This window comes from Pristiophorus japonicus, chromosome 30 (assembly GCF_044704955.1).
Source record: "Pristiophorus japonicus isolate sPriJap1 chromosome 30, sPriJap1.hap1, whole genome shotgun sequence".
NCBI classification, from domain to species: Eukaryota; Metazoa; Chordata; class Chondrichthyes; family Pristiophoridae; genus Pristiophorus; species Pristiophorus japonicus.
Window position 1 is genome coordinate 2,727,082 of NC_092006.1, and position 23,738 is coordinate 2,750,819.

At 47.7% G+C, this 23,738-nt stretch overlaps 1 protein-coding gene across 3 annotated transcripts in view; it reads right to left on the bottom strand.

The window, feature by feature from the left end:
* The window catches only part of LOC139240150 (regulation of nuclear pre-mRNA domain-containing protein 2-like), an 86,350-nt gene extending 65,876 nt beyond the window's left edge, over window positions 1–20,474 (bottom strand). For all 3 annotated transcript variants that reach the window (XM_070868534.1, XM_070868533.1, XM_070868532.1), the window contains exon 1: window positions 20,136–20,474. In XM_070868534.1, coding sequence (XP_070724635.1) covers window positions 20,136–20,379 — 244 coding nt within the window. In that variant the 5' untranslated portion in view covers window positions 20,380–20,474. The remainder of the gene's footprint in view (window positions 1–20,135) is intronic.
* Window positions 20,475–23,738: the final 3,264 nt, after the last annotated feature.

Genomic DNA, 23,738 nt, shown 5'->3' on the forward strand with positions numbered 1-23,738 from the left:
ATTTTAAAGTGTCAGTCAGTCATAGGCAGCCCCTTGAAACGAGGATGACCTGCTTCCACACCAAAAAAGGATGAGTTCACAGGTGTTTCAATGAAGGACCCGAACTACATCCTGAAGGGTGGAAGATGCCTGTGCGTGGCTTTTTTTAAACATGTGGTGGCCATTGCACACCAGCCACCACATGGGCTTGACAGAGCTAGGTCTTGGTCCAGTGGCAAGGGTTAACCAAGACGACTGGAGATCAGCTCTGCTGCATGGACCTAGTGCGCACACATATCGCAGTGTGGGCTGGCCCGTGCTGCCCCAGGGCCCCTGGCCCCGAACTCACGCCTCCCCCGGGCCCTGATCACATCCCTCCTTTAAAGTGTACTGTGCAGGCATTAGGTGACAATGGGTCCAAGCTTAGCTGATGCACCTCCGAAACTGAAGGATAAATTAACAGTCAACCACATGAAGTACCAGACAGGAGCAATACTGTAACAGGCATCAACAGCACAATCAGAAAATTTGGGAGGGTGTAGAATGAAGCAAAACGATTTGCTAATAATTCCAAGGAGTCCGCATTGTCCCACAAATGTCCGGTCCCATCTTCCACGATTAAATGCATCGTTATTTGCTGTGTATTTTATTAAATTCAAACCTCTATATGGAGGTTTGATTTTATTGAATGGTGGTGCAGGCTCAAAATGGCCGAATGGCCTACTCCTGCACCTATTTTCTATGTTTCTATGATACAGGTCCCACAATGCAGGACACCATCACTATGGGCCTCGAGTTTAAGAATGATGCAGAAGGCAAGGCCGAGGATAAATAACAAGTAGCAGAGTTTTGAGCCCTTGTATGCCTTGCTCTAGTTTCAGTCTATTCTGAGCGAATTAACTCGCACAGCACTTTTGACTGCTGACAGCAGCAAATAAGCAGTGCATGTGGCAGTTAATCTAAACACGCTGACTTCCCTTGTTCCAATGACAAAAGAGACCCACTTTTGTGTGTGTCTCGGGAGCCCAAGTCAAATTTGCTAACTTCTTTTCTGCCCAGCGTCTGACAAAAATGTAATCAGGGAGGAACGCCATCGAGGCGCTCAGAGTGTCATCCTCTTGAAACTGCCGTTGAAATGTAAAAGCAACTTTAGACTGTCTGCGGGTTCAACAAATTTCCCCTTCTCTGGGCTAATCATTTCTTCAGCACACAAACTATTGCACTGGAAAAATAGCCCCATCCCAGTAAAACTGCTGAGACTTACTATATTAATCCGAAACTATTACCTAAAACACAATGCCACCTCTATCTGTGCTGACCATCATTCCTGCTTCTCCAAATCAGGATTTTATTTGAAACTTTAGTTTCTTTTCAAGTTTCTTCACCAATTCTAGCCTTTTTCTTTAAAAACATCTTAAAGCCCTGATTAATCTTTGTTCTTTTGCCTTGCGATTGCTACTGGAAGTGGCAGCAAGTTTATTTTTTTTATGAAGAAATGGCACAAAACTGTCTGTAAAATGATAGTTTTCCAACCTCAGTCCCAGATGCTGAAGATTAATGTGGTTGCATCAGAGACACAGAAATGTCAATGTTTACCAGGTCAAAACACGCCTGAACCCCAGAGAGCTGCTTCCACTGAGTTTACTGGCCAGCAGCCACAGCAACAAAGTTGTCGGTGGTGCTACAAAGTTTTAAAAGCAGATGGACACGTGCATTTTTCATGATAAAAGTTTGGTGGATTTAAATCTGCCGCCATGTAGGAGAAAGTATTTAACTGTGAGCAGCTACACACCTAAATGTAAACAGCCTCGGGCTCTGCAGACAGTAACCAATGATATAAAATCACACTTCACTTTCTACACATAAATTAATTCAAGATGTTAAAATTCTGTTGTAATCGTGGTCAATCGGCAATGTAAAGTTACAAAAATTAGCAGCTTATGCAGTGACGTGGTAAGGAACGGACTACATTAAGCAAATTCGAGAAGGAAGGAGGCGATCACACCAAGCATAGATTGAGAAAAAAAGTCTTCAAAATGATCACACTGGCTCCTGCAATGACCCAACGAGTTTATCCACATCTAGCAGCTGGACAGATTCGATCTCCAGTCTGATAAACAACAGCTTTATTTCTATTTCGCCTTTAACGTAGTGAAACGTCCCAAGGCGCTTCACAGGAGTATTATGCGATAAAAATTTGACGCAGAGACACATTAGTAAAAATCAGCGCAAGTCAAAGAGGGAGGTTTTAAGGAGCTTCTTGAAAGGGGAAAGAGAGGTGGAGTTTAGGCAGGGAGTTCCAGAGCTTGGGACCTCGACAACAGAAGGCACGGCCACCAATGGTGGAGCAATTATAATCAGGGATGCTCAGGAGGGCAGAATTAGAGGAGTGCAGAGATCTTTTTTTTTTTGGGGGGGTGGGGGCGGGTGAAAGTATTTGAAGCCATTTGGGGCTGCTACCTTGAATCCTAATGCCCTTGGTCTAGGGAGGGTTAAATTGAGGAGAGATCCCAATTCCCACTCATGATCATTATCCTGCCGGAAAGTGATTATGTACGGACATTGGAGGAGGGCAGGATAGGACCGGGCAGTAAAGCCAAACCCTCTCCAGGAGATAAACGACCTGCCACACACACAGTCCAGACTCATACCTCCCATGTGCCCGTTTTTCTTGTACTAGAAACCGTGGAGCCTCTTCCAGTAAAGGAAGAGGCCAAATAAAAATTGTGGTTGCATAATTTGGATGATTTCACAAATTTGACAAGCAGGAAAAAGACATGGCAAATCAGAGAATAACCATGATCAAGTTTTGACTTTGAGAGATGGTAGTTTGCAGGAAAAAGGTGAGGCAGAGGGGATTTCACGATGTATAGTATTCGGCAGTCCCTCGTATCGAGGATGACCCACTTCCACACCAAAAAGGGACGAGTTCACAGGTGTTTCAATGAGGGACATGACATTCTAGGTCCTGAACTACATACTGAAGGGTGGAAGATGCCTGTGCATGGATTCTTTCAACGTGGGGTGGCCGTTGCACACCAGCCACCACACGGGCTTGACAGAGCTAGGTCTTGATCCAGTGGCAAGACGACTGGAGACCAAACTCACGGTGTGCAGAGCATGGGGAAGGGCAAGTTCAAGTGTAACCGTGTGTCGAGTGTCGAGTTCAATGCAATGAAATTGTAGAGTGGAGGAATAGTGTGTTGGATTGTGTATTTGGACCATAAGAGGATCAAGATTATTCAACGTGGTAACATCGATGAGAGAGAGAATCACACTGCAAATAGAGAGGTTACAATGAAAAGAATCCCCTTCAACACTTCTATTTCACAGCCTGCCCTCGAGTTTCAATCCCTTTGTGGCCTTGTCCCTGTCTATCTCTAACCTCCTCTCACAAAGCAACATTCCCCCGAACAATATCATCATCTTTGGTTTTCAATCCTCTCTGGCTTCAGGTGAGGTGCCGGAGGACTCCTAATATGGTACCTTTGTTTAAGAAGGGAGAAAGGGATAGACCAAGTAATTACAGGCCAGTCAGCCTAATCTCAGTGGTGGGAAAATTATTGGAAAAAATCCTGAAGGACAGGATAAATCTTCACTTAGAAAGACACGGATTAATCAAGGCCAGCAACATGGATTTGCTGAGGGAAGGTCGGGTCTGACTAACTTGACTGAATTTTGAGAGGAGGTAATCGGAGGGTCGATGAAGGCAAAGCGTATGTAGTAGTATATATGGCTTTTGATAAGGTCCCACATGGCAGACTGGTCACAAGGCAAAGTGGCAAGTTGGATCCAAAATTGGCTCAGAGGCAGGAAGCAAAGGGTAATGGTTGATGGGTGTTTTAGCGACAGGAAGGTTGTTTCCAGTGGGGTTCCGCAGGGCTCAGTACTAGGACCCTTGCTTTTTGTGATATACATCAATGATCATCGTGGGTCACCCTGACCTGCGAGAGGACACCACCACAGGTGGTGTATAAGGTCAGGTGTATAAGAGCTGGAGCATGCCACTACAGCTTCCAGCGCGAGTCGTCCAAAGTGTGCGACGACTTTGAGGTGGACAACTGGGTGATGTCATCAAGGCCCAGGTCGCCGGTTAGAGCGCGGGCTGGAACATTAGCAGGACCCAGATACAGCAGAGGAGCGGTGAAAGATTGTGGCGGAGGTGCGGCAATTGAGGGTACAGGGCCCAGAAGAGCCGAGAGCCCAGGGGCAGCACGGGCCAACCCACACTGCGATGTGTGTGCGCACTAGGTCCGTGCAGCAGAGCAGGTCTCCAGTCGTCCTGGTTAACCCTTGCCACTGGATAAAGGCCTAGCTCGGTCAAGCCCGTGTGGTGGCTGGTGTGCAACGGTCACTACAAGTTAAAAAAATCCATGCACAGGCATCTTCCACCCCTGGAGTTCAGGACTGGAACACCGGGTCCTCCACTGAAACATCTATGAACTCATCCCTTCTGGTGTGAAAGCAAGTCATCTTCATTCAAGGGACCGCCTAGGATGGTATGATGAGCGTCTATTTATTCCCTGATTAAGCCTCAATGGAGCATCTTGGGATGTTTTTCTGTTAAAGGCGCTATATAAACGCAAGTTGCTACTATTGTTCCAACGACAGAATACTACACAGGCAACCACGACTTTTGATTCCAATTAAACACACGAGCTTATGACAGTGAGCCAAGATGGTGGCAATTAGGCAGTTTGGGAGCACACGAGTATCAATAAAGCTGATTTGATGAAGGACAGCAGTCCAATTACAGATTTTGGCTTTTCAAATTTTCGTTGCGTCAGGAGATAACGTTTTGAACTGTTTAAGAGACTGAAGTACTGATGGCTACAGATCTTGTGTCACCGGTAGTGGGGCTGAAGGGAGTGATTCGGGGTAATGCATGAAAAGAATTACACAAGGAATGCGTGGAATCAATTATAAAGCTAATTGCTCGAAGTGCAATTATCTCTACAGGTTTTAAAGATGGAATGGGAGGTGGATAAGTGGAGGGTTTCGACAGTGAACTCCAGGCCTAGGCGGCCAAAGGCACGACTGTCGATGGTGCGATGAAGCAGGGATCAGGGAGTTCGAGAGGCCTGGGGGGGGGGGGGGGGGGGGGAGAAACGGGAGATTAGAGATCGGGGAGCAACGCTATGAAGGGTTTTAAACACGGGCATTGGTGGCACCAGGAGTCAATGTAGGTCAGTGAGGACAGGGGTAATGGGCAAGCAGGGCTTTATGCAGGATAAATTACAACAGTAAAGTTTCGGATTTGCTGACTGAGGAGGATGAGAGCATTGGAATAGTCACGCCTGGAGGTGACCGACAGCAGTGATGAGGGTTTCAGCAGCAGATCCAGCAAGGTAGGCGATGTTACGGAGGTGGAAGTATGATCTTGTGATGCAGAGAATGAGGTTGGATGCTCACCTTGTGGATATGTAAACTGGATATATGAAAATAAAGACAGTGAAGTGAACTGGATATATGAAAATGTATAAGCCATGGAAAAATAACTAAGAGAATGTCAGATTGCAAATAATACAACATCAGCACAATTAACAGACTTTCTCAAGGTTTTTGTTACTAATCATGCCAGTATAATTGTAACATAATTGTAACATTTACAAGCAATGTGTAAGAAAGCTACTTGTAAGAAACAGATGCTGTAATCACTTGCCCGTATTTAATTGGGCAAAGAAGGCCAGATATCGGCTAATGAGTGGACAAAGGGAAGGAGGGGTCACAAAGGATACGGTGAACTAAATGTCTTTCAATTGTATTCTGTACTGAAATTGTATAAATATTGCGCCTCTATGTTGTAACAACACTTGTCCGTAGGAAGTGGGTATGCTCTATCAAGAGAGTATTCCTTCTGTCTGATAAGTCTCGGCCGGTAAGACGAATAAAGACTGCTTTGTTACAAGCTCCTTTGGTGTTCGCCTCAGTGTATTCACTGAAACAGATTGAAGGAAAAGAATCCAGAAATTATCAACCTCGGGCCATATAGGATGCTGAGATTACAAACAGTCTGGTTCATCCCGGGTCAGTGTCCGGAGAGGGGAATAAAAATCGGTGGAGTTTGTGACGGAGGCTGAAGATTATGGTTTTGGTCTTTTCAATGTTTAGCTGAAGGAAATTGCAGCTCACCAAAGACTGGTTGGTGTACAAGCCATCTGACAATCAGACAGTGGAGAGTTAGAGGGAGGTGGTGGAGACGGGTGTTGGTAGCATACAGTATATGCACCTCTCTGGGTACATCAAGTCTGTGGGACAACACACAACTTCACTGCCCACAAGATGGGTATCTCCTGTTGGAGCAGAGGCACAGTGTTAGAACAGAACATAGGAGCAGGAGTAGGAGTAGGCCCTACGGCCCATCGCGCCTGCCTTGCATTCAATAAGATCAGAGCTGAACATCGACCTCAACTCGACTTTCCCGTCTGATCTCCAGACTCCCCAGTCCGGGGGAAACATCCTCCCTGCATCTACCCTGTCAATCCCCCTCAGAATCTTGTACGTTTCAATGAGAGCACCTCTCATTCATCTAAACTCCAGAAAGTATAAGCCCAATCTACTCAATCTCTCATCATAAGACAGCCCTCTCATCCTAGGAATCAATCCTCCGTTGTCACCCCCTCCAAGGCAAGTATATCCTTCCTTAGATAAGGAGACTGTTGTTGTAGAGGCTTCTTCGGCAGGTCCCCAGAGTCGATGACGAGTTCGAAGGTGACCGATGAGACCAATGCGGGATCTACAGACTCTGTCACAGGTGGGGCAGGTGGTGGTTGAAGGGGCGGGTGGGTGGATGCTTGGTTGGTCGTGCGCTCCGTCCGCTGTTTGTACTTGGTGTCGAGTAGACAACAGTTAACTTGACACCTAACTGTGGTATAAATGACCTAGGAGTGCCTGATGTGGAAACCATGTATACATAGTGAAAATTCTCTAGCACATGACATCCCTCGCTTCAATAAACACAACATTCACATCTTTATTTTTTTAAATCCCATGTTTAAAATTCAAAAAACAGCTATCATATTTGTGCTCAATGCACATGCCAGCATATATTAGGATGTGGGTTTGTGCACATAACTAGTCATGCATAACAATTTTTGCTGCACAATTTTAGGGGGGTGCCATATAAGAGTAGCAGCGACAGTGGCCCAGAGGCAGGGTCACTGAAAGAATGGAACACGTTGTAGGGAGATCTGAAGAGGCAAACGAGAAATAAAAACTCACAATGTAGAGTAGCAATAGGCTGTAACAATACACTATCTCCCAGAATACATTTACACTATTTTTATTTTGATATCAGAGTAATCGGCACTCCAGCAGAGAGCCATGACGTGTGAATGACTCTATCCCCATGTCTGAAGACCTGAATCCACAGTCTTGTCCTTCAGTTGACCCAGTTATGTTTCAAAAAGAAATCCATTGAAAGAAAGACATGCATTTATATTGCGCCTTTCACGACCACCGGACGTCTCAAGGCGTTTTACAGCCAATGAAGTACTTTTTTTTTTAAAAAGTGTAGTCACTGTTGTAATGTAGGAAACGCAGCAGCCAATTTGTGCACAGCAAGCTGCCACAAACAGCATTGCGATAATGACCAGATAATCTATTTTAGTGACGTTGATTGAGGGATAAGGGAGAACTCTCCCTGCTCTTCTTCGAAATAGTACCTTGGGATCTTTTACGCCCACCCAAAGGTTGGTTTAACGTCTCGACCAAAAGACCGCCAACTCTGACAGTGCGGCACTCCCTCAGCACTGCACTGGGAGTGTCAGCCCAGATTTGTGCTCAGGTCCCTGGAGTGCAACTTGAACCCACAACCTTCTGACTCAAGAGGCGAGAGTGCTGCCCACTGAGCCACAGCTGACACATTGGTTGTAAAGCACCCTGGGATCTCCTGAGGTCATGAGGGGTGAAGTCCTATGTAAATACAAATGAATTTGCTCTTTCCTCACAGTGCAACTCGCCATCTGTGACACCGTGGGGCAGTCTAGCAGGCAAGGAGGCACTATAATTGGCCTGAGTGCCCCTGGGCAAGAGATGGGAAAATTCACACAGGCTTTCTATTCCCAAGAAAACTTTTAAATTATGAAATCAGATTTTGATAGGGCAAATCGCTCTCCAGTATAAAGTGGAGGAATATTATTAAAAATGTACTCTCCCTAGATTAAACTTCCTCAAGTCTGTACACACAGCAATTTACATGCCACAAAAGTCTCACTACAAACCGCCAATGATCTGTTCACATCTATACACAGCAGAAAAACAAGAGTTTTATTAAGAAGGAAACCATATGTAAAGAAAGCTGTGGCAGTTTACACATTTAACGAGCTGAGGCGGAATACATTTCAGATACCACGTAATGCAATATTTCTAAAATTAGAAATCAGTCTTTTATTTATCAAGTGCAGAACATGCCCCCCACCCCCTCCCCTAAATTTAAAAGTTTTTTCACCAGGTTAAGAAACACGGTGCTTATAAGAATGCTACTTCTGCGCAATACATGAACTGTCATATCCCAACTCCCCGATGCTTAGGGAGTGAAAGCACCACTTGACGTAGTACTGAATCATGCAGGCCAGTCATTCCAAGCTCCAATTCCTAGTCTCTGCCAAGCCAGCTGACCTAACCCAGACGGTGATTGGGTCTCAGTGCAGTGAATGGGATTTATTTTTAAAATAGCCTCCGATAGCTATCCAATGACACCTGTTGGAAAACCTCTGGATAGTTATTGGGGGAAGCACAGGATCGGACTTATCTGTGATAGCCTCCACAGCAATTAAATAGCTTGCTACTGACATCTACAAATGGAAAAATGGCCACTTGCAAAGCTACCAAAGAGCCAATGCCCGTGGAGCTATGCCAGAGTCACTGGCTTCAGGAAATTAGAAAGACTTGGATTTATGTAGCGAAACGAGGATGACTTGCTTCTACGCCAAGAAAAAGGAAGAGTTCACAGGTGTTTCAAATGAAGAACCCAAACTACATGCTGAAGGGTGGAAGATGCCTGTGCGTGGATTTTTTTAACGTGTCATACCAGCCACCACACGGGCTTGACAGAGCTAGGGCTTGGTCCAGTGGCAAGAATTACCCAAGACAACTGGAGACCTGCTCTGCTGCACGGACTTAATGCGCACACATATCGCAGCGTGGGCTGGCCCGTGCTGCCCCTGGACGCCCACACCTCCCCTGGGCCCCGATCATATCCCTCCACAGTCTCTCACAGCTCCTTTGCCCTTGCCCACGCTCCAATCACTAACCTGTAGCGCAACCACCAGACATATCAAAGCGCCTTACAGCCAACTAAGTACTTTTGGAGTGTAGTCACTGTTGGAATGTGGGAAACACGGCAGCCAATTTGCACACAAGCAAACTCCCACAAACAGCAATGTGATAATGACCAGATAATCAGTTTTTGTGATGTTCATTGAGGGATAAATAAATAATGGCCAGGACAACGGGGATAAATCCCCTGCTCTTCTTCGAAATAGTGCCACGGGATCTTTTACGTCCATCCGAAAGACGGCACCTCCAACAGTGCTGTGCTCCCTCAGCACTGCACTGGAGTGTCAGCCTCGATTTTTTGTGTTACAAGTCTCTGGAGTGGGACTTGAACCCACAACCTTCTGACTCAAAGGCGAGTGTGCTACCCACTGAGCCATTGACTGACACTGACTTAGGGGCAAATGAAGAATATCGAACTAAACAGATTAAGACAGCACAAATTTGAGTCTTGCCACCAGCTTAATCTTTTGGGTTTTTGACGGCACCATCTCTTGCACCTGTACCTCACCCGCGAAACATTTCATTCAATGCAGCAGACTGTCACGTAGAGCCCAACAGCATTAACTGCAGGTGTAGGAGGACGATACTCCAACACAAATCCAATGTGTTAGTGACTCTTGCAGGTTTTACTTTTTCCAAATGCGATTCGTGCACTTGCTGCTCGGCGCTACTTCTTTCGGAAATCAATTCTGTCCCGAGGTCACGATTCAGTTTCTTGCTTAAACTGCTTTTAATACGCCTAGTGTCGTTTTGAGATCATCATTTATGATGTTACTGTTTGTCACACAATTTTGTGCTTTTGTCTCCTCTCCGGGAGACAAGTGCCTTATGTTGGGTACAGCTTCACAGGCACTAGCTGCCTCCTAGTATATCCTCGACTGGGGATTCCAAGCCCAGATGGTGGAACAGTAATGTGCTCCTTAATCATGGAGAGCACTGCAGTGGATCCTGATCCCAGTCTCGTCCATTTAGTTTCCAACAACATTTAGGAGCAGAAATCCTGACTGATGTTCCCAACTCTTGACTAGGGACACAAGCAAACTGTACTGCCTCCATCAGAACCATGGCAGAGATTAGCTAACTCTGCACAAACCATGGGGCAAATATCCATGTTGTATAGTACGACACCAAGCAGTGCATTTACTTATTAATCTATCAGGTGGATGCTTCAACTTGTTTTTGATAATGCTGTAGGCTCTCATTCACGCCTTTGTTCCTCTAGACTGGGCTATTCCAGCGCTCTACTGGCCGGCCTCCTTAGTTCTACCCGCCATAAACTTCAGATCATCCAAACTCTGCTGCCCGTATCCTAACTCGCACCGAGTCCCATTCACCCATCTCTCTCATGCTCACTGACCTAAACTGGCTCCCAGTCAAGAAACTCCTCGATTTTAAAAGTCTCATTCTAGTTTTCAAATCCCTCCATGGCCCCCTCCCTATCTCTATAATCTCCTCCAGCCCTATAATCCCCCGAGATTTCTGCGCTCCGCCAATTCAGGCCTATTGAACATGTCCAATTTTAATCGCTCCAGCATTGGCGGCCGTGCCTTCAGCTGCTTGGGCCCTGAGCTCCGGAACTCCCTCCCTAAACCTCTCTACCTGTCTTTCCTCCTTTAGGACGCTCTTTAAAACCGACCTCTTGGACCAAGCTTTTGGTCACCTGTCCTTAATATCTCCTTATATAACTGTCAAATTTTTTTTTTTGATAACGCTCCTGTGAAGCGCCTTGGGACATTGTATTACGTTGAGGATGCTATATAAACCGTAAGTTGTTGTATCAGTTTTGTCACCTCTATCTTTCAAACTTTTGATGTCCCATACAAGTTGGTCAACTTTAAGAACCTGATTTCTCTTCCCACTTTCGTCACACTGTTAAGTAATTATGGGTATTACGCCAGTGTTTTACAACTGAAACTCAGTTCCTCTGCTGGCTCAGTTCGTAAAGGAGTGGCTGAGCTACTGGAACTAGAAGGTCTCTGGCTCAACTCCTGCTTGGTACAGTTAACTATCACAGCTAGGTAGCAGTTGGGGCACCACAACTGGCCTCAGCATAGATCAGGCATTAAATCTGGCATCCTCTTTACCAGTATGGCTCAGATACTCACTGGATAAACCTACTGTGCCATCAGGGAGTCACAACACCCTCACAAAGCCACTATAACATGTGGAAGTATTTCCTCAATGTAATCTCCATGTCAGTATCTTCCTCCCAATCCCTGATAACAGCCCCCTCCCAACATGACGAACAGTTCAATGAGACTCAAACTGTATTGAAAAGGAAAAATTTACAGGACCATGGAAAAATACTGGCGGAGGGACTACCAGGATTGTGTTCTCAAAGAGCCAGCACGGGCACGATGGGCTGAATGGCCCCCTCCTGTGCTGTATTGTTCTATGATTCGCCTCAGTGCTTGACATATTTAGCCTCCAAAACAAGAGCAACCCAGCATCAATCCAAAGAGGTTAACAGATCAGCATGCTGTACTGCAGCAGTTTCATCACTGAGTTACAGATGTACAACTGCATTCGGATTTCATTCTGTCTTGAAATACAATTAGGTCCCATTTGCACATGCAGAAAGTAATTTTCTCTGTAATGTTACCATTTAAATCAAGATGCCGACTTCAAATTCTATGTAGTTATCTACAACAGGAGTTTAAAATAAAAGGTCAATAGTTGTTCCACAAGATTTAAAAAAAAAACACATTGAGACACTCAAGTGAAAGGCCATGGAGCAAAGCACATCAGACTTGGGTTGCAAAAACCTGCAGATTGTAAAAGGACAAGACTGAAGGGGGGCGGGGGGGGGGGGGGATGAAAGAGAGAAAGAGCTTCACAACGAGCTTCCTAGGAATCAATCATACTGTGCAAGATGCCCCAATTTTAACCGTGAAGATACAGGGAAAGCAAACGACAATTTGTGCATGTTTGAAGCATTGGAGAAAGTAAATTCAGACCACAGCAATAATCCAATTCCATTTTGTTTATACACTGCGTAATCTAAAAAGTTAAAATTCTATCCCCTCAGAAACAGCAATGTCAACATAACTATACTGTACATTTAAAAAGAAAATGGTGAAGTAATAGAACAGTTTCAAGTCTGCATTTTTCAATTTGCCCCAAAAGGCCAGACAATCAGACGCAGTCAGACAAACAGACCAGTGACAAACTGCACCGTAATACTCCAAGTTCATTTTTCCCTTGAAGAAAAAGAGCAACAGGGTATGTGACCTAACTGCATGCCGAGCTGTTTCCGTACAAGTAAACTCACAGACAAACAACGTGTATACTGCTGCACTTGTTTGTCACTAACCTGACCTGGGATTACCTCATATGCCAAGAGGGCCGGATGATTTGAGGGCCGGTTGATTTGAGTGCCTGCTCGCCATTAAAATCAGATCTGTTCAGAGATAGTGTCAGCTGTGACTAAGTGGGCAGCACTCTCGTCTCAGAAGGTTGTGGGATCACATCCTACTCCTGGAGCACAACAAAATCGAAGCTGACACTCCAGTGCAGTGCTGATGGAGCGCTGCACTGTCGGAGGTGCCGTCTCATCGGATGAGACGTTAAACCTAGTGGCCGTAAAAGATCCCAGGGCACTATTTGGAAGAGGAGCAGTGGGAGTTATCCCCAGTATCCTGGGGCCAATATTTATTCCTCAATCAACATAATAAAAAAAACCTGATGATCTGGGTCATTATCACATTACTGTTTGTGCAAGCTTGCTGTGCGTAAATTGGCTGCTGCGTTTCCCACATTACAACAGCGACTACACCTCAAAAGCACTTCATTGGCTGTAAAGCGCTTTGGGACCTCCACTGGTCGTCAAAGGCGCTATATAAATGCAAGTCTTTCTTTACTTAAAAATAAAATAGGAGAAAGCTCAAAATACCCCAGTAAGACGACTTCCAAGTCTGTTTTCAAAATTCAACTACACGCACACACACTCTTACTTGAAGAACACATGGTTTGTGAACTTGTGCCCCTGAAGGTTTCTCTTTATTCATGGGGTAACCATAAACAAAAGGATAATGAACACGAGGCACGTAGCTCGAACACACACTGTGCGTTCGGGAATTGTAGTATTCTGCGATAACACGAAGAAATACAATGCACCTTTACAGTATGATTCCTTTAACTTAGCCGTGATCTTATTGAATGGCGATGCAGGCGCAAAGGGCCGACTCCTGCACCTGTTTCTTATGCAAAGTAGTCGGGGTGCTTTACAATAAGGTTTTTTTGACCAGGACATGAAAGGAGAGTTGGGGAAGGTGAACTAGTGTGGTGGAAGAGATAGGTTTTAAGGATGTTGACGGGAAGAGATGTAGCGAGTGGCTTCGGAATAGAACTCCGAGGGGCGATGGCAAGGATTTGTCACGAACAATGGAGTTCAACGGGGTGGGGGGGAACGACAAGTCAGAAGAGTGAAGAGCACAAACCACAACGTGGGACAGGAGGAGATTGCGTGCACAGACACGATGTGCCAAATGGCCTCCCTTCTGTGCGGTAAATTCTTATGATTCTCTTCAGTGCGGAGAGAGGCCATGCAGGGATTTGCAAATGAGAGCAAATGTTTTGGAATCTGTGTTCCAGAGAATGTTGAGACACTGGAGGTCAGCAAGGACGGAGGTGATATGTAGTCATGGGTTCCTGCCTGCACTGTACCCAAAACACAAGGACAGCCAGGTCAAGTGGAGGACAAGTCTGTGGATTCAGGCCTTTAAAGAAACCTGCACATCCCAATTCCTCAGCACCGTGGGATCTCAACAGTGCCTAGGCCCTGTCCTTTGTGAACTCTGGCAGGAAATTCTGCACCCATTCTAAAATTGCAGATTGCAGCAGTGTTCACAGTAACAGAAAACATTATTTCCAATCTGTCCTGGTCTTTCGTGCCAACAGGCATTTTGCTGGGAGTTGTTAGAATTGTTGGACGTGGAAAATCTGACAAGGAATTTCGATATGCACTGAGCATTTTGTGTGTGTGTGGGGGGGGGGTCGGTACAGAAATAGATTACTCAGGGCTGTAAAGATCTTTTTCTCTTGGTTTAGTGCTGTGTGAGGGTGCCACCAATGCAAATTCTAACTGAATGACTCCCAGCTCACTCCTCCGTGTTAACAGGAACTTTGAGGCAGTGTTAAAAAAGCAAGGACAGAGGTGATATGTAGTCATGGGTTCCTGCCTGCACTGTACCCAAAACACAAGGACAGCCAGGTCAAGTGGAGGACAAGTCACAGCCAATAAGAACACAAGCACTTGCAACAGGTGTCCAGGGTCACAGAAATCACCGCACAGGAAGAGACCATTACATCTAGGCTTTTCAAAAAAAAAACTCATCTATTTTCCTCTATCCTTTTATAGAACTTATGCAATTATTTCCATAAAGCAGTGTCTTTCCCAAATTTCCCCCCATCTCTCCTTAAGATACTGACTTTAATTGGGGTGCAGCTGTATTGGGGCCAACAGCCCTCATTTCTAAATATGTGAGCTTAGACAGGAAGCGTTAACATGCTTTTCAAATGCAAGGTGGTCAACTACAAACTAGTTCGCATCCAAAGTCTACCCCCCACATGCATCCATTCGGCAGGGATCACTGCATAATCTTTGTCCTCCCATCCCCAGGCCTGCGGCACTGAGGCCCAGTTGTCGTGCCCCGCCACACTGTGTTCTTCAGCTCCCATGAAAAAAAGTTCCATAAACGGATAGCACGGCTTTAAATGTTCACATTACAGACTATGACCACAATCCGTCTGCACTGTATAATTCAGTGCTCGCAATCGCGACACACTCTCTGCTGGCGCCATACCATACTAGTATTTACAGAAGTATTGTCACTGGGCTCATGTAGCATACTGGTACCACACAATATAAATGCCATGCCAATACGCTTTTCATTGATGAGCACAAGTTGCTCCCATCTATCGGCAGCAGTGGCAAAGCAGAACTACACCTTTACCTCAGCGCTGCCCAGCTTCATGCCCACTCTCCAAACACAACACAAGTTTGAAAGGAGAAATTCTTCAACTCGACAACCGCACAGTTTAAGTGGGCACAGCGCCAAAGTTTCACAGCACCTCATTACGTTTAACTTAAATTCTAACGACAATACAGAGCCACTGCTCGCACTTGCTCTCAACTGAACGTACAACTTGGGGTCAGTTCCTAGCATGGATATCGGACTGTTTGTGAAGAAGGGGAGATTGAAGAATGCTCTCTTCAGCTGCTAAGTACACCATAGCTCCAGGGCCACGTGGCATGCAAAGAGTGCTGTCTTCATTCTCTAGCTGGTTATCTTCAGATCTATCTGTTCCGTCAGAAGGTGTAGAAAAGAAGACAGGCTATTTTCCATGTAGATTGGGGACAACTAGAGAGGGCATTGCCACAGGCCCAGATTATCATGTGGGGCAAACTGAGGGTGCTTTTTGTACGGGTTTAGAAACATAGAAAATAGGTGCAGGAGTAGGCCATTCTGCCCTTTGAGCCTGCACCAACATTCAATATGATCATGGCTGATCATGCAATCTCAGTACCCCACCCCTGCCTTCTCTCCATACCCCCTGATCCCTTTAGTCAGAAGGGCCACATCTAATTCCCTTTTGAATATGTCCAACGAACTGGACTCAACAACTTTCTGCAGCAGAGAATTCCACAGGTTCACAACTTTCAGGTGAAAATGTTTCTCCTCATCTCGGTCCTATATGGCTTACCCCTTATCTTTAGACTATGACCCCTGGTTCTGGACTTCCCCAACATCAGGAACATTCTACCTGCATCTAACCTGTCCAATCCCGTCAGAATGTTATATGTTTCTAGGAGATCCCCTCTCATTCTTCTAAATTCCAGTGAATATAAGCCTACTCGATCCAGTCTTTCATACTTTTAACTCCCAACATGCAGGTCTCACGCAGCCAGGCTAACACGAAAGCAAAATCACTAAGGAGAGCCAATCGCAAGACCCTCTTAAATAAAAACACAGGTCTTCCCAGTCACCTGCCTTCACAAATTTACTTTAGGTGTTTCTGCTGGCCGCACAAGACCCATGCAGTACAAACAAACAACAGCAGCATCGTTAACGTAGCAAAACGTCCCAAGGCGGTACTATATAACAAAATTGACAACGAGCCAAATAAGGAGATAGTAGGCAGGCGACCATGAGCTTGGTCAAAGAGGGAGATTTTAAGGAGCATCTTGGAGGAGAGGGGGACGGAGAGGTTCAGAGAGGGAATTCCAGAACTTAGGGCCCAGGCAGCTGAAGGCATAGCCGCCAATGGTTGATCGATTACAATCAGGGATGCAACAAACTGACTGCATAACCACAACACTCAACCTATACAAGGAGAAAATCTGAACTTAATAAAAAAAATTGAGAAATCAATAGCATATTTAGCAGCAATCACTTATGTAAATGAGGTCTGCTGATCCATCAGATTTCCCAGTTCGACATTTAAGACACCATTTGAATGGACTCAGACAGTTTACAAACTGAAGTATTGCACACGTGCTTATTATCGAGATTCCCACCACAGTGGCTAAACCGCAAAACACTGGCGTCTACGCAGGCTGCACAGGGAAGTAAAGCTGTTGACATTTCATAATTTTCTCCATCTAACAGTGATTGGTCTGAACAGGCACATCCAAAAGTCCATCAGAAGCTAGCTTCTGAAGATTGGCAGACACTTGTAAATCTTTCGGTACTTGTACAGCTTCTGGAAAGGCCAGGTTATTAAAAAACACCAGGAAATAACTGGCTTTGAATAACTGAAAATACAAATAACACTTTCCAGTGTGACATTGGGAAAAAAAAGATATACGGCACAGAAACAGGCCATGCCAACGTTTATGCTCTACTCGAGCCTCCTCCCGTCTTTCCTCATCTAACTATCAGCATAACTCTCTATTCCCTTCTCCCTCATGTGTTTATCCAGCCTCCCCTTAAATGCATCGATACTATTCGCTTCAACCCTTCCCTGTGGCAGCGAGTTCCACATTCTCACCGCTCTCTGGGTAAAGAAGTTTCTCCTGAATTCCCTATTGGATTTCTTGGTGATTATGTTATATTGATGATAAGAGATCTCTGCGCCCCTCCAATTTTGGCTTCGTGTGCATCCCGATTTTAAATCACTCCACTATTGGCGGACGTGTCTTCAGCTGCCTGAGCCCTAAGCTCTGGAATTTGCTCCCTAAACCTCTCCACCTCTCTCTCCCTTTAAAACGCTCCTTAAAACCGACCTCTTTAACCGAGCTTTTGACCACAAGTCCTAATAGTAGCCCAAATGAGTAGCCTGGGCCTATATTCTCTAAAGTTAAGAAGAATGAGAGGTGATCTCATTGAAACATACAAAATTCTTACAGGACTTGACAGGGTAGATGCAGGGAGGATGTTTCCCCCGGGCTGGGGAGTCTAGAACCAGGGGTCACAGTCTCAGGATAAGGGGTCGGCCATTTAGGACTGAGATGAGGAGGAATTTCTTCATTCAGAGGGTGGTGAATCTTTGGAATTCTCTGCCCCAGAGGGCTGTGGAGGCTCAGTCGTTGAGTATATTCAAGGCTGAGATCGATAGATTTTTGGATATTAAGGGAATCGAGGGATATGGGGATCGGGCAGGAAATGGAGTTGTCAAAGATCAGCCATGATCTTATTGAATGGTGGAGCGGGCTCGAGGGGACAAGTGGCCAACTTCTGCTATTTCTGAGGAGGATTATCTGCATCATAACAGGGCAGTAAAAAGCATCCAACCCAGGTTTAGAGGGGAACTCCAACCTCACCAGCCGCCTGGGTATCTTTGAGGGAGCGCCGGCAAGAGTGGACTGTGGTAAACCTGATGACTTTATCGATTTTCAATTGGATAAAGTCCCACACCTTTTTTGGATTTTTAAGGAATCAAGGGATAGTGGGGGACAGCGGGAAGGTGGAGTTGAGGCAGAAGATCAACCAGGATCTTAACGAATGGCGGAACGGGCTCGATGGGCCTACTCCTGCTGCTATTCTCTACCACAGGAAGTTGTTGAGGCCAGTTCGTTAGATATATTCAAAAGGGAGTTAGATGTGGCCCTTACGGCTAAAGGGATCAAGGGGTATGGAGAGAAAGCAGAAATGGGGTACTGAAGTTGCATGATCAGCCATGATCTTATTGAATGGTGGTGCAGGCTCGAAGGGCCGAATGGTCTACTCCTGCACCTATTTTCTATGTTTCTCTTGAACATATCCAATGAACTGACATCAACAACTTTCTGTGGTAGAGAATTCCACAGGTTAACAACTCTCTCTGAGTGAAGAAGTTTCTCCTCATCTCAGTCCTATATGGCTTACCCCTTATCCTTAGACTGTGACACCTTGTTCTCCAACATCGGGAACATTCTTCCTGCATCTAACCTGTCCAGCCCCGTCAGAATTTTATGTTTCTATGAGATCCCCTCGCATTATTCTAAACTCCAGTGAATACAGGCCCAGTCGATCCAGTCTTTCCTCATATGTCAGTCCTGCCATCCCGGGAATCAGTTTGGTGAACCTTCGCTGCACTCCCTCAATAGCAAGAAAATCCTTCCTCAGATTAGGAGACCAAAACTGAACTTAATATTCCAGGTATGGCCTCACCAAGGCCCTGTACAACTGCAGTAAGACCTCCCTGCTCCTATACTCAAAGCCCCTAGCTATGAAGGCCAACATACCATTTGCCTTCTTCACCGCCTGCTGTACCTGCATGCCAACTTTCAATGACTGATGTACCATGACACCCAGGTCTCGTTGCACCTCCCCTTTTCCTAATCTGCCGCCATTCAGGTAATAATCTGCCTTCCTGTTTTTGCCACCAAAGTGGGTAACCTCACATTTATCCACATTATACTGCATCTGCCATGCATTTGCCCACTCACCTAATCTGTACAAGTCACCCTGCAACCTCTTAGCATCCTCCTCACAGCTCACATCGCCACCCAGTTTAGTGTCATCTGCAAACTTGGATATATTACATTCAATTCCCTCACCTCATCATCATAAGCAGTCCCTTGTATCGAGGATGACTTGCTTCCATGTCAAAAAAGGGATGAGTTCACAGGTGTTTCAATGAAGGACCTAATATTCCAGGTCGCAAACTACATTCTGAAGGGTGGAAGGTGCCTGCGCGTGGATTTTTTTTAACATGGGATGGCCATTGCACACCAGCCACCTCTCTAAATCATTGATGCATATTTTAAGGACTGAGGTGAATGATCAGCCATGATCTTATTGAATGGTGGTGCAGGCTCGAAGGGCCTACTCCTGCACCTATTGTCTATGTAGGCCATTTAGGACCGAGATGAGGAGAAACTTCTTCACTCAGAGAATTGTGAACCTGTGGAATTCTCTACCACAGAGAGTTGCTGAGGCCAGTTCGTTAGATATATTGAAGAGGGAGTTAGATGCGGCCCTTTCGGCTAAAGGGATCAAGGGGTATGGAGAGAAAGCAGGAATGGGGTACTGAGGTGAATGATCAGCCATGATCTTATTGAATGGTGGTGCAGGCTCGAAGGGACGGATGGCCTGCTCCTGCACCTATTTTCTATGTTTCAATGACCCGTTGATCCCGACTCTCTGCTTGCTGCCTGCCAACCAGTAAAGGGTGGAAGATGCCTTGTGTGTGTGTGTGTGAGTGGAAGTTGCTGCTGATGGCCTCTAGTTTTGCTCTTTTCCCGACATTCTCCCTCCCCTTTCCCCACAAGTGTGTGCACACTCTTAAAATCATTATTAAAAAAAACCCTCAATTGTCAGCGGGCAAAGCCCCAGCAGATGCAAAGACTGTTGGATGGAGAGGGAATAAAGACACACTCATGAGATTTGAGCCAGACAGCAGGAGTGGGCACAATGCAGCAAAGCAAGAACTGCCCGCCCCCACACACTCACATTTCCTCATGCACTTCATCCAGTGGCGGACGATGGCGGCGCAGTGCTTCTTGTTGTCCAGGATCCAGCAGGACAGGCCCTGGATGCTGTCCATCGTGTTGCTGATGCCCAGCAGCTTCTTCTCCAGCGAGGCCTCCAGAGCGGCCGGGGAGGAGGACGAGGACGAGGAGGAGGAGGCGGTGGTGGAGGAGGAGGAGGAGGAGGCGGAGGCTGGTGGCGCTGGCGCTGCGGCGGCGGCCGCCATCTTTAGCGCTCAATGTGTGTGTGTGTGTGTCTCTCTCTCTCTCTGTGCGTGCGTGCGCGTCACCTGCAGCAGCGTCCGCACGTACGTGCGTGCGCGGGCTGGCTGGCCACCGGGTGGGGTGGGGGGGGTGGAAACAGGCTTGCCACCGGCTCGGCCAATCAGGACGTCCTGCGCGGGGCCCCGGCCAAAGGGGTGGGGAGCAGCGCTTCAGCCGCCGGCTCGGCCAATCAGGACGACGACCTACCTGCACGTGCCCGCGGCGGCAAAAAAAACACACACACAACCCGCCGACCGTTGAGGCGCTGCGCGCTCGGGCGCCTGCGCACAAAGCAGCCCCCCCCTCCCCTCCCCTCCCGGCGACAGCAAAGTGGGGAGCCCCGCCCTCCTCCGGCTAGGCCGACTCGTTGATTGGCCGCCCCGCTCGGCTGGCTGACGCGGGCGCCGCCGCTCGGCCGGCCCGATTGGCCGACGCGCTCCCTCGCCAACTGACCCCGCGCTCACGCATGCGCGGCAGCCAGTCGGCGGGCCGGCGGCGAGCGGACAACAAGTGGCCGCGGGCTGAGCGGGAAAAGAGAAAAACACACACACACACAGAGAGCGAACTCGACGGCAAGGGGCGGGAGGAACTCCCCCTGTGTGGATTAATCCGGGGGGGGGGGGGGGGAGGGAAGCGGATTTGTTTCTCTTTATTATTTACCTCAGGAGTTAATTTATAGATTTAAAAAATATATTTTTTTTTGAGGGAGGGAGGGGGAAAAAGAAAAATTCGCCTCGGAGCGCGCGCGCGCTCGCTCGCCTCTCTCTCCGCCGACCTGAGGTAAGCTCCACTCGTCGTTTTCGGCTGCCGTCTTCTTTTTGACCTTCGCTCGGCCGCAATATTTGTGTGATAAGATAAATATAATTCCCTTCCCCGCTGCCTTTTTTTTCTTCCTTCTTCTCCTCGGTGAGTTAATTCCAGTCACCATCGCGGCCCGGCCGCCATTTTGAGCTCCTCCTCCGTCGCCGCCGCAGCAGCAACTGGGAGGGGGGGGCCGCGCCTGCGCACCAACGTCCACAGAAAGATGTGGGCGTGGCCAGAGTCTTTATATATATATATAAAAAAGGAGGGCGGGTCGGAGTCGACCACTACGCCAAAAGGGGGGTCTTTTGTATTAATTCTCATAATCGTACCCCCGCCCTCCCCCTTACCACCACGCGTGCTCTTCTTCCGATTCTCAGCTGTTCTAACGTGCTATGGGATGTTGATTTATTGTTCCAGCCGGCTTCATTTCAAATGTGAGATTATTTTTTTTTACATTTTTCCCCATCCACCCAGGCAGTGGTACATCCCGAGATCAAAGGGACACCGATGACATCTGCGAGCGGGGGAAACGCCTTGCGCGATGACGTCACGCCGCCCAAAGCAAACAGCGCGCACCCACGTGGGCTGGAAGGGATTTAAAGGCACACGCACACACACACAAGACACAGATTATAGTCCCAGCACTAGCTGACACCACGGTGCCTGCATTTCTGACCAGCCCTTTCCATTGGGAGTTCTCACCCCCAACATTCACAGCACTTTCACCCTTCCTTTTTTTTTGTTACAGACACGCTGCAATTCACACGGGGGGCAACAAATTACTCCAAATTTCGCCGGCAGCATCCGTGCAGATGAAAGATTTTGCTTTCGACAGCGCAAGGTGTCCTGAAGCTCTTTTTTGAATATTTCCTCACTACCGCCCCTCCGACAGCGCAGTGCGGCGCTCCCTCAGTACTGCCCCTCCGACAGTGCGGCACTCCCTCAGTACTGCCCCTCCGACAGCGCAGTGCGGCGCTCCCTCTGTACTGCCCCTCCGACAGTGCGGCACTCCCTCAGTACTGCCCCTCCGACAGCGCAGTACGGCGCTCCCTCTGTACTGCCCCTCCGACAGCGCGGCACTCCCTCAGTACTGCCCCTCCGACAGCGCAGTGCGGCGCTCCCTCTGTACTGCCCCTCCGACAGTGCGGCACTCCCTCAGTACTGCCCCTCTGACAGTGCGGCACTCCCTCAGTACCGCTCCTCCGACAGTGCGGCACTCCCTCAGTACCGCCCCTCCGACAGTGCGGCGCTCCCTCAGTACTGCCCCTCCGACAGCGCAGTACGGCGCTCTCTCAGTACTGCCCCTCCGACAGTGCGGCGCTCCCTCAGTACTGCCCCTCCGACAGCGCAGTACGGCGCTCCCTCAGTACCGCCCCTCCGACAGCGCAGTACGGCGCTCCCTCAGTACTGCCCCTCCGACAGCGCAGTACGGCGCTCCCTCAGTACCGCCCCTCCGACAGCGCAGTACGGCGCTCCCTCAGTACCGCCCCTCCGACAGTGCGGCGCTCCCTCAGTACTGCCCCTCCGACAGCGCAGTGCGGCGCTCCCTCAGTACTGCCCCTCCGACAGCGCAGTGCGGCGCTCCCTCAGTACTGCCCCTCCGACAGTACGGCGCTCCCTCAGCACTGCCCCTCCGACAGCGCAGTACGGCGCTCCCTCAGTACTGCCCCTCCGACAGCGCAGTGCGGCGCTCCCTCAGTACTGCCCCTCCGACAGTGCGGCACTCCCTCAGTACTGTCCCTCCGACAGTGCAGCACTCCCTCAGTACTGCCCCTCCGACAGTGCGGCACTCCCTCAGTACTGCCCCTCCGACAGTGCGGCACTCCCTCAGTACTGCCCCTCCGACAGTGCGGCATTCCCTCAGTACTGCCCCTCTCGCCTGAGTCAGATGTTCGTGGATTCAATTCTCACTTCATTAAAAAAAAATAGGAGTAGCCCAGTTGGAATCTGGAACTGCTTTTTTTATCAATACGCATTTGGCAAATAATTAACATTACAATTTGCATTTATACAGTGCCTATAACATAGTAAAATGTCCCAAGGCGCTTCACAGGAGTGTTATAAAACAAAATTTGACAACGCGCCACAAGAGATAACCGGACAGGTGACCAAAAGCTTGGTGAAAGAGGTAGGTTTAACGGACGGTCTAACTACTGCATAGACCAGGGATTGAACCAACAAAGGGCTTGCACCCTTAACATTAACTTGTCTTTGCAGGTGCAGAATGCTCTGCTGTGTATACGGACATTTTCTTTACTTTCACAGTTGACTTAGCTCAGAGGGATACAAGCCATCGCATATATTTGTATAAACGTGTTGAGACCTGCAGGCTATCTAGTGATTTGGCAAAGCAAATTATATTCAGATTGTGCCTTTACCGCCGCAAAACATCCCAAGCCACTTCACAAGAGCCTATTTGAAACCGAGCCACATAAGCAGCGATTAGGGGAGCTAACCAAAAGCTTGGTCAAAGAGGTACGTACTACAATAGAAATTGGAGTTTAGGGGCTGGAGGGGG